This window comes from Tenrec ecaudatus, chromosome 7, assembly GCF_050624435.1.
Source record: "Tenrec ecaudatus isolate mTenEca1 chromosome 7, mTenEca1.hap1, whole genome shotgun sequence".
NCBI lineage: Eukaryota > Metazoa > Chordata > Mammalia > Afrosoricida > Tenrecidae > Tenrec > Tenrec ecaudatus.
In genome coordinates this window covers 155,032,292-155,055,109 of record NC_134536.1, presented here as the reverse complement: position 1 = coordinate 155,055,109, position 22,818 = coordinate 155,032,292, and the positions used below count along the sequence as shown (strand labels likewise).

The following is a 22,818-nucleotide window of genomic DNA, read 5'->3' as shown; positions in this document are numbered from 1 at the left end:
CAGGCCTGTGTACATTTAACACACTCATCAAGTGTTATGCTTATAATTTGCGCATTTCAGTGTATATAAATTTCATCTCAAAATACCCTAAAAGAAAAAAAACTCTAAGTATTGGTTTTTAGTGACATATAGGCAGAAATATTTAGAAGTATTTATTACTGAGGTATTCATCTTATTTTGAAACAGGTCAGAAACATGAATTTATGGATAAAGGGATGGAAAAATGGAACAGATATGTGATAAGCCCAAAGACTAAGCTCATGGACATCTAGTCAATTCTGACTCATAACAACCCTACTGGAGGGAAATACAATTGCCCCAGTCTTGAGTTTCGAAGACTGCAACTTTTTGCAGAAGTAGAAAGCCCTGTCTTCCTCTCTCTGTGATTTAAAACTGCTAACCTTGCCAATTAGGATATGTGATAAAGCAGATAGAAACAGTCACTATAAAATCTAAGTGGAGTGCATAATTCTTTCACCTTTCTGCATGTCTTGAACTGCTTCATAAAATGGGCTGGAGGCAGGGTGCAGTGTAGCTATGATAAAACATACCACTTTCCTCTAGTTCCTAAATGCTTCCTCCCCACTCACTATGATGATCCCAACTCTACCTTACAAATCTGGCTAGACCAGAGGATGTACATAGGTACAGATAGGAACTGGAAACACGAGAATCCAGCACGGATGATCTCTTCAGGACCAGTGGTGAGAGTGCCGATACCGGGAGGATGGAGGGAGGACTGTGTAGAGGGAGAACTGATTACAGGGATCTACATATAACCTCCTCCCTGGGGGACGGACAACAGAAAAGTGGCTGAAGGGAGGCATCAGACAGTGCAAGATATGACAAAATAGTAATTTATAAATTATCAAGGGTTCATGAGGGAGGGGGCACTGGGGAGGGAGGGGGGAAATGAGCTGATGCCAGAGGCTTACATGGAGAGCAAATGTTTTGAGAATGACGTGGGTAACAAATGTACACATGCGTTTTATCCAACTGATGTATGTATCGATTGTGATAAGAGTTGTATGAGCCCCCAATAAAATTATTTTTTAATGAGCTGGAGGAAAATATTAAAAGATAAACCAATATGTAATGTGTTTCGCAAAAGGGTGTTGAGGTAAGTCACAATTATTTACAGGCATCAAAACTGAGGTAGCTAGGAATTCGTTGTGGAACTATAAAAAGCAGGGCACTGAGGTAAGAGTTTGGTAAAACAGGTTTGCTGCCCAGTAGGAAAAAGCATATACTGTAATTGACCTTAGAGGATCATGGAAATAAATTCCTCATCTCCGTGAAATGTTTTGGTGACATCTTTTATTTTGGTTGTGCTAACGGTGCTATTCCGGGTTGTGTCTGTGGGGAGTGATGCTAGGAGGCACTTGAAGAGAAGTTTGGGTTCTGAGTTCAGCTTCCTTACACGAGCCATGCCCCACGCAGTGAGAAGCGCCATGCCAAGACAGTGCTCCATAATGCAGACACAGAGAAAAGAAGCATGAATTTGTGCATGCTGTCCCCAACAAGGGCCTCTGGGTAAACGTAAAACCATCCATTCACCTCAGAAAACCACATCTTGCACGGAGGAAAAAGGAAGTGCAGTGCTTAGATTGTGCTTTACAGCACAGATAAATAATGACTTTTACAGAGATAAATAATGGCTTTAACAACAAAGCGCCCCCAACAGAGGGAGGAGGAGGGAGAGATACTACATCAGCCAAGAAACATTAACTGTGTCCATCCTGAATAATGGCAAAGAGTTCAGTGGCAGACTTCTTGCCTCCTGTGCACGAAGGCCAATGCACCTCCTAAGCAGCCAACAGCCATCTGTCAGTGGAGGCGTCCTCAGACGCCAACCGATTTTAGAGGGGCTTCTGAACATCTCATCAACCGAATCAGTCCATGGAAGCCCTGGGGGTCCCTGCAGTGCGACTCACAACCCGTCATGAGGATGGGGCAGGACAAGGCAGCATTTTGTACCCTGCCGCTGGGAGAGGGGGTAGTTGTGAAACTCAATAGAGACTAACAACAACACAATGACTTGTTCCTAACCCCCCCCCCCAAATGTTCTTAAAGACAACAAATTGCGTATTTGGGTGGGAAGAAGTCACAAAGGGAGCTACACTGTACCCGGCTATATTTTTATTTAAAAAAATTTTTTTCCCGGCTATATTTTTATGCAAAAACCTTCATGCGCATTGTTTGCGAGCTGCTCCCTCCCCTTGAGAAATATTTTCACACGTGCTGCTTATACTGCTATTTAAAAAATTACCTTCCTATATATTTGAAAGGAATAAAATTCCCAAGTTTTGCACTGTACAGAATGTACAGGGGCTTCAAAAAAAATCTCAAGGGAAATTTCCATTGTATTTTAGTGCCATTTCCCCCTGAACCTTTTTTGAAGCCTTCTCAAATGCATCTGAAATTATTTCATCTTTCACTTCCCACACCCATGAAGTTCATCAAACAACACATGAAGAAGATCTCTATTGGCTGCTTCTCAGGGGTGCTGGAGAAGCTCCACTGCTTGCCCCTCTCCTCCACCCCTAAGACTAATATATACCCTGGAAGAAAAGATGTTTGTGTGTTGTATAGCCCAGTAGGAGAGCAAACGTTTCAGTGGAAGTGAAAAAAGGTGGGTGAGGATGGGGCAGAGAGTTCCCTTTTCCAGGACCTACCAGGCTCATTCTAGATATTTTAAATGCTGAAGAGGTGTTGAATTTTAAACAACGTTCAGAACAGTCTCTGAAAGCACACATCTCGCGTGTGCTTACTACGATTTGATATTATTTCCTGCCAATTTGGATGCGCTTGCTCCCACTTAAGCAGCCTCTCTGGATTGGCTGCGGGCTCCTCTCACGAGTGGTCTGGAAAGTGGGGGCGCAGCAGGTCTGGAAAAACAGTGATGCAACAGCGCCCGTCTGTTGCAGGCAGGCATCCAAACACATTCCCTCTTGCCCTTCCGGCCGGGCAGGCGGAGCCCGGCTCGGCTCCTCGACAGGGCTATCTCAGCTCTGCCTGTGGCTTTGATCTGCTTTCCGTTTTTAAATGTTCCCTGTTGCCTAGTGGGAGCTAAGTGACTTTGTCTCAATAGACATGATGTCACCCCCCTCGGTGCCTATGTAAACAGAATGTCTAACCCTTCCATGTAAGCCCAGAGAGCAGCCAGAAGCAGAAGCTGACAAGATAAGTGTTTGGTATCTGCACCTGCAGAAGGACCCGCGCCTCCTTACGGGTGCAAGCTCTCCGCACTACACAACCACACAACTGAAACGCAGACTCTGCCCAGATCCTTCCTACTGCTTATTCATACTTACTAAAGTCATAGTGACCTTAGACAGAAGGAAACTAGTTATTTCTTCTTCCTGTGACTTTTTTTTGTTGTTGTTGAATCATCAAGAAAGTCAACAAGCATAAACCCTGAAAGGAGATGGCACCTTTTCCAGCCACTAAGGAGGAGTCCACCATTATTGTCAGTTCACTGTCGTATGGTGCCTTGTGGGTTGCCGTGATGTTTAAAGCTATGCAACCAGTATTTTCAAACACCAGTAGGGCCACCCATGGTGGGCAGTCTTCACCAGAGTCTCCAGACTAAGAGAGATTAGAAAGAAAGACGGAATGATCTACTTTTAAACACTAGCCAATGAAAGCCCTGTAGATCACCACATAATATTGTCCAACATAATGCCGGAGGGCAAGCCCCTTAAGCTGGAAGGCACTCAAAATGACAAGGCTACAACAGTGAACTTGAACACACTAACACAACTGTGAGGAAGATGGTGCTGGACCAGGAGATGTCTTGTTCTGTTATACTTCAGGTCGCCACGAGCTAGCCCAAGCTCAATAACGATGCCAACGCACACCTGGAAATGCACGTTCATAAGCATTGCTCCCACCTGTGTGGTGCTTCAAGTTTATAATTCCCTCGCTTAAATGTCTGATAGTAATAAGAGGAAAAGAGAGCAGCATATATCAAATTTATTGTAGAGACAATGACTTCTGCCTCCTGGGGTCAGACACCATGCTGAGGAGAAGGGAGGTGTCGTATAAAACATCACCTGATAGCATCAGAGGGGTCGGTGTTGAAGACTGTATAGGTCTCATAATAATTTAACTGCCTCATTTAACAACTGTGAGGTTGTGATTCGTCCACGATCATATAGCTGTGAGCAGCTGTATTTGGCTAAATTGCGGCCAAACAGAGAGCGAGCCGAGTTCTAACTCCCAGTACCGGTGAAGGTAACCCTCTTTGGAAATAAAATCTTTGCCGTTATAATTGAGTTAGGGTCTCAAGATGAAAGCATCCTGGATTTAGACGGTGCAATAATCCAGTGACTGCTGTCCCTATAAAAGTCTCCAGGTGGCACCCTGGAGAAAGGCCTGCAATTCTCCTCCAAAAGATCTTAGCAAGCAACAACCAAAAATACCTGCCATTGAATCAATTCCAACTCACACCAAACCTGTAGGACAGAGTAAGATTACCACTATTGTTTTTGAGACTGTATATCTTTTGGGGAGTCGAAAGTCTGAATTTCAAGGAGTAGCTGGTGGTTTCAGGCTGCTAACTTTGAGATGAGCGGCCTGGTGCTTAACCCTCTGTGCCACCAGCACTCCTCGCAAAAGGTCACAGGCACTGAAAGCCATATCGGACACAACTCTAAAGCATATGAGGCTGCTACGAGGCAGAATCAACTCAAGAGCAACTGGTTTGGTTTTGGGTGTGGTGACCTTATGAAAGGAGAAGAAAGGCAGATTCCAGACACAGAGAACCGTGCCCAGCCAGGGAAAAGACCATGAAGGGACTGGAGCAGAGGCTGGCGTAAGATCACCAGCGCAGAAGCTACAAGATAGGCAAGGGGGCAGTTTCTTAGTCTCCAGAAGAAAACAGCCCTGCCAGCACATTGATTTTGGACATCGGGGACTCCAGAACTATGAGAGAGCACATTTCTTTTGTCTTATGCCTCCAGATGTGTGGCAATTTGTTACAGAGAGTCCTTGGAAAGTACAGATGCAACATTGGAACTCAAGGTTTTACACTACTTCCTCTCCGCCACACAAAGCTAATTTGGAAACATAGGAAATTAGACTGCCACCTGCCATTGGGCCCCAAATGTTCTTCCTGGGTCATAGTATGAGGGGGAATAAATTTAGGCAAGGCTTCCTTGGTGGTGTAGCATTGGAGCTGAGGTTTAAAGAGCACCCAGAATTTAGAAGTGTTACTCAGTGTGAATGGGTAATCTACTGGAAGCGTGGGGGAAGTAAATGATGGGGCACAATCAGGTGAGTGAATAATAGCAAACAGCAACAAGTGGTTGACCTCAGAATGGAAATTTGGTTTTATTCAATGGGCCATAAGGATTCAGTAAGGACTCTGTGTGTCAGAACCATAAAGCTGTCAGTGACTTGAAAGGTAGGTTTGAAGCAGGGAAGGCTAATGCAGAAGTCAAGGCAAAGGGTCTCATCAACACAACAAGGAGACTTGGGGATGGAAAAAAAGATAGGGAGGTGTGAGGGAGAGACTTCACATGTCCCGTGAGAGTGAATGTGATAGTGAGAGCAGAGATTTGGGGTTTGGCCCTGAATAAACTAGTCTAGTGGTTCTCAAAATTTGGCCACCACTGGGATCACTAAGTAAGCATGCAGATCCCTACACCCAATGCCCAGAGTCTGATTGTAGGGCTGGGCTGGACTCCAAAACCTGCCGTTCATAAATGCACTGTGCTGTACCCATCCTCAACCTCTCTGTCACTTATTTGCAAGATGATAGTAGAAAGATTAAGAGTTTTATCGCAATTGGACAGATAATTGTATGTCTATTAAGTCTAAATATATTGGGCATGAATGTGTATTTATTTGAATTTTTTAACCTTTCTAATCATTTATTTTTTTCATTTTACAAATATACGGGTCACAGGAGATGACTTAAAAACAAAAGAATAAATTTCATCCCCAAAGATAATTTGAGAAGCACTGTAGAGATGATTCTGGGGCAGGATCCCTCTCTGAATGAATAGATCAGTATGAGACAGGGCTTTGAACAAACCCTAAATAAAAGTCCTAAAGCTTTAAAGACAGTGTAAGACATGACAAAATAATAATAATTTATAAATTATCAAAGGTTCATGAGGGAGAGAGGAACGGGGAAGGAGGGGAAAATCTGAGGAGCTGATACCAAGGGCTCAAGTAGAAAGAAAATGTTTTGAGAATGATGATGGCAACAAATGGACAAATGTACTTGACACAATGGATGGATGGATGGATGGATGGATGGATGGATGGATGGATGGATGGATGGATTGTGATAAGAATTTTATGAACCCCCAATAAAGTGATTTTAAAAAAAAGTTCAGGGAAGAAAAAATAAGGACAAGACTTGGAGCCCTGACATATGGCATATATAGAATGCCAAACAACCAAAAATACACATAAAGCTTAAGATTAATTAGAAAAATGGAACCTCCTAAATATTAAACACGTAGGCTCATCAAAAGACTTTCCAAAAACAATAAAAAGAGGACCTACAAACAGGAGGAAAATAATTGGCAACAACATATCCAAACAAAGAACGGATCTCTAAAGTTTATAAAAACTTCAACACATAAACAACAAAAAGATAAACAATACAATTAAAATAGGCAAAGGGCATGAATAGCTGTCTACCAAAGACAGTCAGGTGGCCAACAAATACACAAAGAAATGCTAAGATCATTAGCCACTGAAACTTCAAGTCAAAACGAGATACTCTCTCAACCCAGCAAAAACAGCAAGAGTTAAAAGACGGACAACAACAAATGGCAAATGGTGGAGAGATCTGAATTCTCATACACTGCTTGTGGGGTTGTAAAATGGTACAACCACTGTGAAAAATGGTATGGAGCTTCCTTTAAAAGTTAAAAATACCACATGATCCCATAATCTCACTATGGTGTCTATCCTACAGAAATAAAAGCTATGACACTGGGTGATATTTGCCCATGAATGTTCATTGAGACTCTATTCACAACAGCAGAAAATGGAAACAACCTAAATGCCCAGTCACGGATAGGCACATAACCAAACAATGCTACATACACACAGAGGGAAGCTAAGCAATGTTAAAGAATACCAATGAATCTGTGAAACATCTCACTGCATGGATACTGAATTAAGTCAGTCACAAAAGGACAAATATTGCTGAGACCACTACTATTTAAAAACAAAAAATTCTGCCAGGGAGCCAATCACAACGCATAGTGAATCAGGGTTTCCAAGGCGTATAGCTATAACATTATGGAAGCAGAGAGCTTCACCTTTCTTCCATGAAGCAGCTAGTGGATTTGAACCACTGACCTTAGAGTGAGCAGCTCAAAACCTAACCCACAGAGGCAAAAAAAAAAAAGTTTACCCAAAGAAAAGTAATCATATATATGTATATGTATGTGTGTATATATACAATATAGGATATATTGTGTATATATATACAATATAGGATGAAAGAAAATCACTAGAGAGTAGATCTGTATTCACTTGGGTGAAGGAAAAGTCAACATACAATAAATGGAGGTCAGCATGACATGATCAAGGCAAAGGAAGACACTGTGAGGTACACATAAGTAAAAGACAAGAAAGGTAAAAATTGTTACGCAGATCATCTCAAATAACAGTAATCATAATTTATTACTGCATACATCAATAGAGATGCAAGATGAATAGGTGTGGAATGATATATGGGAGTACATCACAAATATATAGGTTTGGCAGAGGCTGTTTCTACACATTTATTTTTAAATGCGCCAAATATTCATATATATGTAAATACTAGAAGTCAAAGTTATGAAGACTGCTTAACCATGATCTAGGACCTTGAAGTTACTGAGTTGCTGGGTTTGGGTCTTAGAATCATAGTCTGGGGGACATCTAGGCCAACCGGCATATGTAGCCCACAAAAATAATGTTCTACATCCTACTTTGGTAAGTAGCAACTAAGGTCTTAACACCTTAGTTCTCATGGACCACATGAGTCACGTCTCGAGACCTAAAGAACTGCTCAGATGCAGATCACAATAGAAAGTGCTGGGAGGAGATCAGGCTGCAACCCGATGTGCCAAGATGCAAATACAACATACCGGCATGTACCAAAGAATCCAGAGAGAGGTCTGGGGAGCCAGCCCCAATCCCAACTATGTGGACACCAAACCCCCTCGCCCCACAGAAGAATGCACTTTGGAGGACAGCACTGGAGCTAAAGCTTGGGGAGAAGGGCGCATCTCATTAGATCACACAGGAGAAATGGACAGGGAGGACAGGGAGGGGACAGGGATGGACAGGGAGGGGAGGACATCCTGGTCCACCAAGCTCTGAGAACAATATTCCTGCTCAGAGCAGACAATGCACGGAGAGGACCATATCGCCAACGCCACCACGAGACACGATGTCCCTCACTAAATCACTGTGCTGAGGGGGATAACACTGGAGACATAATTTGGGAACTGAGCACAATCTGACCCCATCACGCTGGGCAAAACACTAAGGGCATGCAACAGAGCAGCAAGGGGAGCAAAGTGATGAAATTCCCACGGAATACCAAAAACAGACTTTGGAGACAGAGTGTGGCACCCCATCGGACTCAACTGGAAAACACTTGTAAATGCCAACAAACAGAATTTAAACTATGTATAGGCTTTTCCAGTTCTGTCAGTGGCTTTCTTTGTGTTGTTGTTTTATTGGCCTTGACCTTCCTTTGTAGTTTTGTTTAGCTTTGCCTGGTTTTTGCACTTATTAATGTCCCTGCATGTCTATCTAGATAAGATAGGCGGGATAAACAATTCAGAGATAAAAAGAAAGGGACCGATGGTTCCGGGGTGTATACGGGAGAAGGGGAGGTGGGAGAAAGGAAGGGGGGTGGAACCAACCCAGGGACAGGGGAACAACAAATGAACTAATATCAATGGAGAGAAGGGTATTGGATGCCTAGGGGGACTTAATCAAGGCCAATGTAGCAGCGAGGAATTACTAAACCTGAATGAAGGCTGGACAAGAGTAAAGTAAAGGGAAAGAAAAGAAAGAACCAGGAGGCAAAGGACATTTATAGAAGTCTAAATATAGGCATGTACATATATAACAAAAGGGGAATATAACTATGTCCTCATATCTAAATGTTAAGAATTAAGGTTGCAGATGGACATTGGGCCTCAACTCAAGTACTCCCTCAACACAAGAACACTTTGTTCTATCAATCCGGCATTCTCTGATGCTCAGCTTCCTGACACAATTGCTGAAGACACAATGGGTGCATAAGCAAATGTGAAGAAAGCTGATGGTGCCTGGCTATCAAAAGATATAGTGTCTGGGGTCTTAAAGGCTTGAAGATAAACACACAGCCATCTAACTCAGAAGCAACAAACCCCACATGGAAGAAGCACACCAGACTGTGTGATCATGAGGTGTCGATGAGATCAGGTATAAGGCATCTAAGACCCAGAGCAAAATCATACCCAATGTGAATGGGGCGGGGGGGGGGCTGGTGGGAGAAGAGGCAGGGCATGGAGTGGAGACCCAATGCCCATCTGTGGACAATTGGACTTCCCCTCACAGAGGGACCACAGGTGAGCTAGTCAGGGTGCGGTACAGCACCAATGAAACACACAACGTTCCTCTAGCTCGTTGGTGCTTCCTTCCCCCCCACTATCATGACCTCAATTCTACCTTACAAATCAGATTAGACCAGAACAGGCACACTGCTATAGATAAGAGCCTGCAACAAAGGAAACTCAGGATAGATAAAGCCCTCAGGGCCAACAATGAGAATACAGCTACCAGGAGGATTAGGGGAGGGTGGGGGGAGGAAAGGGGAATCGATCACAAAGATCAAGCTATAACCCCCTCCCAGGGGGACAAACAATGGAAAAGTGGGTGAGGGGCGAGGGAGGACAATGTAAGATATGAAAATAATAATTTATAACTTATCAAAGTTTGTGAGGGGTAGGGAGAAAAATGCGGAGCTGATATCAGGGACTCAAGTGGGAAGAGAATGTTTTGAAAATGATGATGGCAGCATATGTGTAAATGTGCTGGACACAATGGATGAATATATGGATTGTGATAAGAGATGTAAGAGCCCCCAATAAAAGTATTTAATTTTTTAAAAAAAGAATCTACTTCAACCAGGGGCAAAGATCAAATTAAAATGAAGAAATCTGAAACAAACAAGCAAAAAAGAAAGTGCTGGGTGGAGTAGGAGCAAAAAAACTTAGAACATAATTCAAAATCACGAAAGTCACTCTTTAGTCAAGCAAGCAGACCTAAAAAGGGAGCAACATCCATGATGATTATACTTCTGAGATCAGCCAACAAAGTTCAAGAGGCATTAAAGGGAGGAAATAAGGGTGAGTGGGACTGGAGAAACCAGGGTGGAAGCAGAAAGACTGCTCTCACCATGAGGGGGTTGCAACTAAAGTCACAAAACAAAATAGGAATAAATTGTTGGATGGGAAATGAATGTGCTCGTAGACTTTCACCCAAGGCACCGTGAAATGGCAAGAAAGAAAAAGCCGTGCTGGTGTAGGGGGAGAATTCTCACCTTCCAATTTAGAGACTCAGAGTAGATTCCCTGACAATATACTACCGCACCCGCAGCTACCAGCAGGGCTTTGCATGGCACTATGATGCTGAACAGGACTCAGCAGTGCTTCCAGACCAAGACCAAGAAGAAAGGCCTGGAGATCTACTCCTGAAATCAGTCAAAGAAAGTCGGTGGATGCGTGGATGCACATCCGATCATGGATACCATGCAGGCCAGGGCAGCATTTCCTTCTGTTGTCATGGAGTCCCTGTGAATTTGGGGCAATGCTTTGGCAGCTACTCAGGGTCAAGTGAAACAAGAGGAGGTAGTCAGACAGAAAAGCTGGTGAACTTCCACACCCTCCTGGCCCATAATCATGGCCCTCTTCACCACCATGGTAAGAACCTGGGCCTGTATGTCTTCATCCCCAAGGTTCTCTAACTCCTGACTCCTCCAACTAGAGAGCAACTATGCCACCCTTGCCCAGCACACACCCAGTGAGTAAGTCTGATACCATACATCTCGCTAAACTTCTGCTGTTTTGGCTCGTTTTCCTGCAATGTCCCCCGATACTGCACCAGTCTGCTGTGTAGACATCAGGTGCCAGCCATCGAGTCAGTTCTAACTCGTAACAACGCTATGCACAGCAGACTGCCAGTCCTGCTCCCTCCTCCCCATTGTCCTGTGTGGGAGCCCAGTGATGCAGCCACTGTGTCAACCCATCTTGTCAAAGGTCTTCAGCTCTTTTGTCCATGCCCCACGACTTTTCTAATCTCGATGTCCTTCGCCAGGGACTGTTCTCTCCTGACAACACTCTGAGGGGTATGAAAAGAATCAAGAACACGTAGACAGTGGTATATAAAAGCTAAGGTGATCTCTCACCAATATGAGATACCTAGAACAGACAGATGCATGGAGGTTAACGTTTATTATAGGCTAGCATGGGTTTGAACGGGCGGGAGCAGGGCAATTGTTTAGGAAGCAATGAGTTAATTGTGGTGGTAAATCTGGCAATGATACTACTGGTAGCTTGATGTAATTGATGTCACGGAATTGTGCACATGGAAATGCTGAATTGTCAAACGTTATGTTAGCAATGTTTTTACAACAATTTTTTAAAACCCCTCAACATGTCAAAAGAGAATGCTCTTCCAAGGCTGTGTGGGCAGGGAGAAAGGAGTGCCGACAGAGCAGGGGCTTGCAGAGAAGGGGATTCACAACAAAGCTGGCGGTTCCTTCCACAGGACCATCTCGGGGACAGTGCAGGCAGCAGGGTCTATGGAGACCTAGGAGGGAAGAGAACAGAAGCGTCCCCTGAGCGGTGGGGGTGTTTCAATAATTTCATGAAACTGCTACTGTGAGAACTGCTGACCTGGGGGATCGCAGCCCAATGCGTAAGCACTGTGGCACCAGGGCTTCTCTTTGGAGTGATTATGCTCTTTAGATGATTGCATTTTCTTACCATCTGCATTAATCTAGAGAGACCTTTCTTATAGACAGAAACTCAAAGGCAAATGAACCTACTCTACCCCCGGGGTTCACAGCAGTGGCCTATGAACTTATTTTTCATTCCGATGTAATTATTCTTTCCTAGGGCAGCTTTTGGAAATCCCTGATCCTGTACCATTGGCCAGAAAGATACTTCTGTGCGTTTCTCAACCCCAAAGTCATGCAGTTTTAATAAGCTTTCGAAGAAGAAGGCAAAGTTTGGTCCTCCTCTAATAACTCTGCCTCAAATTTCAATAATTTAACAAGCACATCGTTCCTATAATTCTTGTCCATTCTTCAGCCTTCTTTATTTTGCTCCCCAAATCCTGCCGTGCATGGATCAAACAGGGCACAATCCAGAGAGAAATTTAATCACTCACTCCTATCTGGGCCTGAGGGGCTGTCTAGGTACTATGGTGACAGACACCTCAGTGGAAGTATGCACAGGAACAAATATTTTTTAATGCCTAGGCTTGAGAGCGAGATCCATTTCAGATGAATTTGGCATCGGCACATAATAGCCCAAAATATGGTTCAGATACGCACTGAAAAGTTCTTATTTGAGGTTAAGGCCCCAGGGGGTGAGGGGGGGGAAAGTAGCATTCAACCTCTTCTCACACATGGCATAGTTTTGTTTTTGTATTTTCCTTCATTGGTTGCTCTGGTGTGATGTGCAGAGCTGTCTGTGTTCATGTGATTTATTTCAATATGGACATGAGCAAATAAAATCTGGAAAAAGTAACGTCAAGCAAAACCTTGTGAGCCTTCATTTTGTAGTCCTCAGAACTCAGTCTTCAAAAACATTTCAATGGCATTCATAGGTTTAAAAAGGAGCAAAGGGAACTACTGGTCCCAGAGGTTGAACAAGGAAATTATTAAAATCTCTTGGCCTCCAAAGATCCAAGTACCTCATGGTAACATGTACTTCCTTGATAACTAACGTGATGGAGCATGTTGTGTATTGCAGGTTATTGACCATTTATTTACCTTCCTCCTGGGTGCAATTGTAGGACCACATGTCAGTGCAAGGCATGAAAAAATTATAATGATTTATAAATTATCAAGGGTTCATGGGGGGTGATGGGTGAGGAGCTGATACCGAGGGCTCAAGTAGAAAGAAATGTTTTAAGAACGAGGATGGCAACAAATGTACTAAATGTACACAATGGATGGATGTACGGATTGTGATAAGAGTTGTACGAGCCCCCAATAAAATGATTTACTTAAATAAATAAAAAAAGCCTCCTCGCTCTTCCCCCACACCACCCGGCCCCCCATGAGTTGTTTGGCTTTTCACATTATTTATAAGGGCTTTTTATGTAGTCTAAATATTTCTTTTTCCTGCTAACTATACACCAAGGATGGTCATAAACTCTAAAACCAAATTTGTGTTTGAGCTCTCCAGGCCAACTCCGCACTTGAAAGCAGGGTTTCATACTCTGCTGACACGCAACTCAGGGACTCTGTGCAGCCCAGGTCTACGGGAAACCAACAAGCCTGCAAACATGGCACGGTCATCAACAAGCACAGGTGTTTCAGGCTAACAGCCCCATTCTGGACAAGGTGAAAAGGCTAAGCGGCAAGGGAGTCCTACTCAAGAATTCTCTCACCCCCCAGCCCCCACCAACACCGCCCCCACCCATCCCACCCCCCATACACACACATGGGGTTTCCTCAGGCAATTTTCCCCTGCCGTCTGTGAATCCACACCACCCCTCGGTGGAGAGAGCTCTCCGATGATGGAGGAAAAAGCTGGAATATAAATGAGCACCATGGAATGTGCGAAGGCATTCCAGGCCTTGGACAATCTCAGGCTCCCTAACGGAACTGGTCATTCAGGGTGTGGGCCACTGAACCTGTAAGTGAGGAATGCTCGCCCCTCTGAGCCAGCATCTCATTCGGCAAATATGCTGCGAAGAGATTCTTCTACCCAGTCACCAGGGACTGTGCTTGCGATAACAAGGCCATGGGGACCCATCAAAGAATGACTGATCTAATTTAGATATCATCTCTATTATGGACCCAGGCTCCTTAATAATGGAGATGGGAAGGGCAGGAAAAGAGAATTGGCCTGCGTTCCCAGTGAAACAATGCTACTGCAAGCAACCTGGCTTTCCATTCACTCCAGAGCAGAAAACAATTCTTTGGGGTCAATGGGCCTTCCACAAACCAAACAGGAGGATTATTTATAGATCTACTTTTTTTTTTCTTTCCTAAAAGCATACGTTCTAGGAGAGAGAACCACCCCCCCCACACACACAAAGAATTCTTTAAAAACACACAAAAGTAAAAAATGTGGGCTTCCCCAACTCTAGCTTCCTTTAGAAAATTCTCTTTAATTTTCCTCTTTAACTCTCTGATATGTGGTGTCTCTTTGCATTCTGAGTATTTGCTAATTGTCCATCAGTCTTCAAATCAAACAGCTGTGAAAAAGGAACCTGGCCGAGCAAGGCTCGCGAATCTAACTGCGAGTCTGAAAGATCACATGACATCCAAGAACCTTGAGAACTCTTAGGGATCTCCTGGTGGTGGAATGGTTAAGGGTTGGACTTCAATCTCAAAAGTCTGCAGTTCAAAAGCACCAGCTGCTTCATGGGAGAAAGATGGGGCTTTCTAGTCCTATAAAGAGTTAATATAATAGTCTCAGAAATCCCCAGGGGCAGTTTTCCCCTGTCCTGTGCGTAGGCACGGGCTGGATTGCAGTGAGTTCGGGTTTAAGAGCTGTAAATGTCATCAATATTTAATATAGCACTAAATAATCTTAAATCTATTAATGTTTGGAGAAGGTTCGATTTATAAACAAATTTCCTGCTGCTAGAAATGTTTCCCCAGAACATTATGAATAGCGGCTACGTTCCCTGGCCAGGTCCCAGAGTGGGGGTGTTCTTAGCCCCCAGCTCATGCCTTGTCCAGAGAAGTCCCCAAGATGGACTGCAGATCAGACTGCCGTGACACTGGCCTTTCTTCCTAGTATCTCTCAGTCTGCAAGCTCCCCTGGATGTTCCCCAGCACCAAAGCATCACAGACTAGGAACAGGGATTGGAGCACAGGTGTTGAAGAGGCGGTGTGAGCTTAGGGGAGGAGAAAATGTATAAACGAGTAAAACGAGCTCAGCTGTCAAGACAGAGAAAGAATCATAGATCATACTGATTCTTGGTGGGAAACAAAAGACACCTCACTAGCCATCCCTGCACTGTCCCTGGGTGACAGACACTCTGGATTGAAGGCAGCCCTAAGGTCATGCCAAAAAGTTAATTAGTAAGACTTGTTTACCTGCATGGGCACTTTGCAAATTGTTCACGTCTCAGGGAGCATCTGTACTAATTTCTGTTCATTTTACTCAGATAGTTATAGAAGCTACTCATTGGGTTCCACACCACACAAGAAAGGTCTGGCAAGGAAACTCAGAGGAACTCAATCTACTTTGTACACTTGGGATCCCATGAGTCAGGGCCCTGTGAGTCAAGGGCATCAGGTGCTGATCAGTGTGGTACTTACATAATCTGTTGTCAATTTGAGACTATTAAGAGTGAAGGGGTGAGGTTAGCCTGTCAATAAGTTGCAGCTTGATGACCTCATTTGGAGGCACTAAGGAGCTAAATAGCTTGCTAGAGGCGGGACACACGCTCACTCCCTGCAAGACATTCCTGCTGACAAGACACATGGACCTATTCTAATGCCCTGGAGATGGAGGAGCCATGTAGAGAACCCTGCCAGTGCCGAGAAGCTTACACCGCCACTGGATCCACAAGACTTTCCACGCACTGGTCTGTGATCTTTCTTCAACCTCATTGCATGTCCTGTGTGAGTCTGAAGAAGAATTTATAGACTGATAATGGGCATATGGGCTAATATTGGATTTATGGACTTGACCTGGACTGGCTGGAATGTTTTTTTTTCTTTTTTCCCAACCCTAACCCTAACCATGGAATGTTTTCTTAATGTACAATTGCTCTCTGATATAAAGTTCTCTCTTACACACATATGAGTGCCTCTGGGTTTGTTTCTCTAGTCAACTCAGGCTAACACAATCAAGAACATAATGATGATTAAATTCCCTTCCCAATACTAAAGTAAAACATTAATAGTAATCAACCAATAATACTTAACAATCAGGTTGGGGGTGTAGGATTCAAACTATTATAAAATAGGTATTGATCAGAAAGGAGAGGGAATGGGGGGCCAGAGACTGAAGTTCAAAATGGAAAAAAAATTTAAAGACTATAATGACTTTATATTAAGCTAAGCTTAAGAAAAGGGAAAAAGCATTCTGTGGGGCAATCAATTTTCTACGTGAGACAGGAGGCAAGGGATGGGGGCTTGAATTGTGAAAGAGTTTCAGAAAGCTGATAAATGATCCAAGAACTCTTACCTTCTTTCTTTTCTAACTTAGCTTCTTAAATAGTCTGAAGTGGATGGGTCCACTGTTAACAAGTTTGCTTTGATATCGCCTTCCGTATTCAACTAAAACATTCATTTGAAACCCAGCATGGGAAGTAGTTCAACTCAGAAGAGATGGTGGTTAAAAACGCGAGAGAAGTGAAGAAAATGCTGAACCTTGCATTCGTATATTTTGTTTTTTGTATACATAAATGTTTATATTGCAGGGTCTCCTTTCTCCGGGCTTATCAGAGGTAAGCTATTAAGTAGAACCGATCAGGATTCAGCAGATTAAAGAATTTCTACCCATTAATAGAAGGACAACCAGAGGAAACGCCAGCTCAGGTCTAAACAATGGTATCTCCTTGCCCTTTGATCTTCCTTGAAGAACACACTGTAGAACTGCTTACTGTGATACCACTGAATTTCACATTTACTATTTGCACTCTGTTTAAGAAAACATCTGTCTGCCTGTTTTTCTGGGCCACGCTCTTGCAAATTCTCCAGACTGCAAGCATTGATTTATTTTCCGCTTAAGAATAACCTTAATAAAAATTAAAAATAAATAAAATTTTTCAAAGGAATAACCTTAATAAATATAGGCAACCCAAATGAAAAGGTAGTACTACTAATCTTCTGCTTATTGAGAAAAGATAGTACATTTATATGACTGAGGGGGCGGGGTGTGTTTCCAAAAGTTCATGGAAAAAGTCCATTTTCTTTTCATTACATTTTTCCATGAACTTTTTTAAGCCTTCGCGTATTCCGCTATGAATGCAAGTAAGGCCTATTACACCTTTTACTGAATTGTTTCCCTCACCAGTTTTTTGTACAGAAGATTGCCAGTAAGTTTTATTATAGAAGTTTCTTGTTACATATACCAATACTAACCACATACTAATTCATTTTGTTGGGCATAATTTAAGTTCTTCATTTCATTTGATCCTACTTCTGGAGACCAAACTCATTAATTAAAAATGAATGGAGTTTTAAATAATAGGATTTAAAGAAACGTTTTACCACTATCCAATATAATATACAAGTTATTATGCATATAGGCAACTAATGAAAAGAGATGTATTAGGGAAACATTGTGAACTAAATACCAAAAAAAAGTGGATGCACATAGCAAGTATCTTCGCTTCCTGCAAACTTCCACTCAACAAATATCAGATGCACCATTTCTAAATGCCCGGTGCTTCCAAATGAACAAGATAGATAGGAATTTATGTCTTTATGTTCACGCATGCCCTCTTTGTTGACTTGTATGTTTGCAGCAGCATAAGGCACTTAGGCTCCAGTGGTTGGTAAGCATGGGTCCTGTCGTTTGAGACTGACAACCTATAGGGAGATGAACAAATGAGTAAGGAACTTTGTTTAAAATAAGGAACACCCTGGATGAAGGCAGCAAAGCAACACCCTGGGTGGTGTAATGGTGAAGATATAGATGTGAGTGGAGACAGCACCAATTTCTATCCAATAGGAGAGATGGCCTCTCGAAGAAGGTGAATTTTAAGCAAAAACCTGGAGGATATTTCAGGATACTTCTACAAGGTCACCAAATTGGCTGCCAAGTTTTCTTTTCACTTTGGGAAACAAATAGTAAATGGCCTCTGTACCCCAACTGAGTTGTCCGGATTCCTTGCAAACCTGCCCCAGGGGCAGCAACCATCCATTAAGACTGGCACATGGAAGGCCCCACATGCCAGGGACTGCTACAGTGATCAACATCTACAATGAACTGAGAGAAGAACCAGCAGTGGGAATATTCAAAAAGAAATGTATCATGTTGATCCCTACTTCCTCCTGATCATCACTCTGACTGACAAGATTCAGGGTGCTTTAAATGTTTTTCATGAATACAATGATTCCCGCAGTCCCACAGGGAAGACAGATGTTTACAATTGTGTAACACTCTCATTTGTACTTTCAGTTTAGAACTTAATTACCCCAGTGCCGTATAGGAAGACTTTAGAACACAGTGCATGTAACAACTATCTTTCTGTGCGGGGAGGCAGTGAACATGCCATCTACATAGACTAGGACATCCATGGGATTCTCCTAACATCTTTATTTTGGGAAGCCACACAGTTAAGCAATTGCTGCTTTGTGCCTTCTTCCAGTTCGTCTACAGGGGCCATGGTGGAGCAGTAAGTAAGAGATTGGGCTGCTAACCATAATGTTGGAGGTACAACCCCAGCAGCCGATTGATGGGAGAAGAATGAGGCCAGCATAAAGATTTATAGTTTAGGAAACCACACAGGGATCGCCTGGAGTCAGATGGATTCCAGTCAATGGCAGAGGTTTTCTCTCTTCTTTTTGTTAATAGAACAACGCAGAACTGTCCCAGAGGGCTTTTCAGACTCTACATCTTTATGAGAGCAGACTGGCACAGCACTCTCCAGCAGGGGAGCTAGTAGGTTCGAACTGCCAACTTTGTTGCTGGCAGTCAAGCTCTTTCTTAGAACCACTTAGTCACCAGGGCTCCTTTGCCAGAAGCAGTAGTTCCCCAACTCTGGAATTACCTGGGATCTTAAAAAAGATTACATTAAAAACGTCAAAAAATAAAACAAAACACTTCTACGTGGCTCCCACATCACATATACTGGTCTAATTAGGATGAAGTGCAACCCGGGCCTCTGAATTAAAAATGGAAACTGCCCGGGTGATTCTAGCATGCAGCCACCTTTAGGAAGCGCTCATGTAAGTGAACGTCGCTCTCCGTTCTCCACCGGGATTGATTCTTCGGGAAGTGTTTCAGTCCGAACATCAGGATCTGCTGTGCCAGTGGGTCTTGGCCATATTGTCACATGAGAGTCACAAAAGCTCTTAAGGGAATGCCTGGGGCAGAGTGGTTGAAGAACTCGGTTACTAACCAACAGGTAGGACCACAGTGTGACCGAAGCTTGCTTCGGTCTATGGGCAACATTGTGGACAGCTTCACTGTGCGCTGGCCCATCACTGTGGGTCGGGGTGGACTGGAAGGCAGTGGGTTTAATTTTAGGCACTTTACAAAGGGTGAAAGATTCTGATGTAACTGCTTTGAGGTGCTGTCCCACCATTCCTTATTTTGTAAGCAGTCTTCATAGGGCTGATAGGCAGCCCCGGTTAAGAGCCACAGTCTAAGACGAAAAACTAGTTTCCCAGCGAAGGTACCCCATAAAGGAATCAGGTGGGTCAGTTTCCCCCCAGCCTGACCTCCACTCACTCTTTCCAGGTTGGGATGCTCCCAAAAGACATTACATCCCCCCCTACCCCCGCCAAGATTGTCAGGAAACTTGAGAGGGGAGGCAGTGAAGCTGAGATTCAGAAGTAGAATTTATTGAGGAAGTATGAAGGAGAGGAATTATAACCACGATCAGCAACACTGGTCCTCTCCCCAGCCCCACCTGTCAACTTTCGAGCTTCAGCCCTGGCTTTGGTTACAACCAATTGTGAACATTCATGTCCAATCAGAATTTCTGGCCTTGCAAGCTGCGAGATTGGCAGGTCCTGGAGCTCCGCTCTCTGCGAGATTCAATTTCATGAATTTCCCAGGAGGATTGCCAGACCGCTTGAAGGCCAACCTTCTATCCAGCCTCCGCATTTGCCCGCCGGTCCTCCAGCCCTGTCCCCACAGACAGGTTGTCCCCTCAAAGCTCTGCTGGGTTGAGAACAAACCTTACCGGTTTGAGAAGAAAATGCTGAGATATTTATCGGGGAACCAAATCCCCGAAGGAAAATGAACTCCTTAAATGACGAGTGCGTTTGAAAGAGGTGTGCCAGCTTGGCAAGTGCCCTCTCAACCACTCTGGGGCCTGGACAGAGTCCCACTCCTCAGCACTGCCTAACCCACTGGGACACAGCTACCATATCCCCGATTCTCCCAGCTCAGAAAGCGTGCTTTTATCTAGAGGAGCCCTCTTAGGAACGAGCAGTAAAGCAAGCATCGTTCTCCGCCAGGTTCGCCTTTACGTGCGAGGCAGCTGATGCGGGAACAAGCAATGTAACTCCGTGCTAGTCGGCCACAGAGCTTCGGTGGCAGAGCCCCATTTAACAGCCCCTCAATTTCCATTCTGTTGCCTAGCAACCGACTCACACAAGCTCCGCGCCCAGCCCCGGTCCCTAACCCGCACCTTTCCTTGGGTCACGCAAGGTTCGGAGCTCTGATCAACCTTTCAGCCTTTCGGGCACTGGCCAAAGGCTTGTGAAGGTGGCTCTGGGGGAAATCAACCCAATTCGGCTCCAGGTTAGGCCAGCACCACCCGAAACTGGTGTAGCAACAGCGGTCCTTTCGGGACCAGGAGATTCAGCCTTACCCCCAGTGGGCAATTTCGTGATTACATTTTAGCACCATCCTGTCCAGTTTCCAAAGTTCTCAGCTGCTGCCGTTTTCCCTAAAAGTCGCTTTGGGAAAACTGGCACTGGGTGCTAAGGGCAAAAGAAAGCCATTTGAAGGGAAAACTCCTGGGAGGGAGATTTCCTTCCCAGGCGGGCCTGCTTCCAAGTCCAACTATCCAGACACGGATGACTGAGCCTCTCCTGAGCAGCGAGAGTTGGGCAAGCTCCGTGCCCAGCGCCCCGGGCGGCATGGGCGAGCGCCAACCAGTGCCCACCCTGGGCTGCACAGGTGGCGCAAAGTCCCCCGCCGAGCCCACCGCCCCGAGCCAGTCCAGGGGACCCGAAGCTTCTCCAAATCCTCCACCCCCTGCACTGGGACGCAGGAAGATGGAAGGAAGCAAGGTGTTCTCGTGTCTATATTGAACGCACATCCTTACCTAGGTTCACAAAGCTCATGACCATGTCCGCATCATTGAGGAAGGCGGTGTCCTGCGCGCTGGTCAGAGAGTACGCGCCGCCGCCGCCGCCAGGTCCCGGAGTCAGCAGATTCTTGCCGCTGAAGGGGTGCGTGGCACCGGGGGGCGCTTGCGGGGCCTGCGGCGAGCTGCCCGCTCCTCGCGGCCGTGGTCGTTGCCGCTGCTCCAGGGACGCCCCTTCGTCGCCGTCGGCGGGCAGAGAGTTGTACAGATCCAGCATGAAGAGGGGTGCGGACTTGAGCCTCCCGGGCGGGGGCTCCCCGCGAAGCTGCGGCTGCTGTGGCGCCGGGGGCTGCGGGAGGCCGTGCAGCGGCCGGGGCCGGTGCGGGAGGCCCAGGACGGACAGAATTTCTTTCTGCATTTCCCGCTTCTCGTGCGTCTTGAGGCGCCGGTAGAGGAAGCCGGAGGAGGAGGAGGAGGAGGAGGAGGCGGCGGCGGAGGACGGCGGGGACGTCTGCTCGGCGCGGCCAGGATTCCCACCGCCGCGGTCCCCCAGCAGCGCGCCCCCGGCGGCGGCGGCGGCGGCGGAGACCGCGGCGGCGGCGGGCGGGAGGGGCCGCAGCGGCGGGGGCACACAGCAGCCGCAGAGCAGCGCCCACCACCAGCAGAGCCTCTGCTCCCTCCGCCCCGGCATCCCCTCCCCCGCCGGACCGGGCTGCTCCGCGGGCTCCGGGCTACACTGGTCCTGGAGGCGGGCAGCGGCGGGGCCAAGCCGGAGCGCGGCCTTGGTGGCCCTGGGCAAGACCAGTTCCCGCCACCCCTCTTGGGGGGCTCGCTTCCCGTGCTGGCGCTCACTCCTTCTCGCTCATGGCCGTCCGGGCGCGCAGGTGGTGGCTCGAGGTGGGAGAGGGGTCGAAAGGGGAGCTGGCCCGGTAGAACCCCTGAAAGGAGGGGGCAGCCCAACACCCCGCGGAGGGCTTGAGAAGGGCAAGTTCCAGGCAAAGGTGCGTCAAGGTCGGGGTGGCTTTAGTGGGCTGCTGAGCGGTCCCCCCCTCGGGGCTCGCTGCCCCGCGCACGTGCGTTCACCGAGCGCCCCTAAGGGGGTCGCGGCGCGGGGCCAGCTCACAAGCTGGGGTGACTGACTGCCTGTCAGCCGCCTGGTGTGGCCGAAGCCTCAGTCAAGTTCACCCTGCAGCCGCGCCCGGGCCACGGCGAAAGGCGTCCCGAAAGGACTCTTTTCCCCCAAAGGCTGAACTTCGTTCTCGGTCACAAAAACTCCACTAAAACCTCCGCACGCTGCTCCACTCGCCGGGCGGGGGGCAGCGAGGGTCTTGCTTTGCGTTCAGTTCTCACCTCGCTTCTCGGCAAACCCCGCACGCCAAGGGGTGGCGAGGGAGGACCAGTGGCCGCGGCGTCGGCGCCAGATTCGCAGCCTCCTGCGTCTCGGCGCGGCGTTCTCCACCGCGGCCAACGTGAGCTTTCTAGTGCGCCTCTTGCTCAGGTACAGCGCTCCAGCCCACGGACGCCCCGCCTTCCTTGTTAACCGACAGGACCTGCAGCCAATGGAGAGCTTCATCTGTGCTTCTATTTGCATAGGCCCGCCCCGTTCTTTCACTCTCCCTCCGAGAGGGGCGTTGCCTACGAGGCTCCTCGATTTCTAGTACTAGAGGCACTTCA

General features: G+C 46.1%; 1 protein-coding gene across 1 annotated transcript in view; it reads right to left on the bottom strand.

Moving 5' to 3' along the window:
* BMP6 (bone morphogenetic protein 6) overlaps positions 1–22,595 on the bottom strand; it is a 198,796-nt gene extending 176,201 nt beyond the window's left edge. Inside the window, exon 1 of the mRNA XM_075555279.1 lies at positions 21,163–22,595. Within this exon, the coding sequence (XP_075411394.1) occupies positions 21,163–21,835 (673 nt within the window). The 5' untranslated portion in view covers positions 21,836–22,595. The remainder of the gene's footprint in view (positions 1–21,162) is intronic.
* Positions 22,596–22,818: the final 223 nt, after the last annotated feature.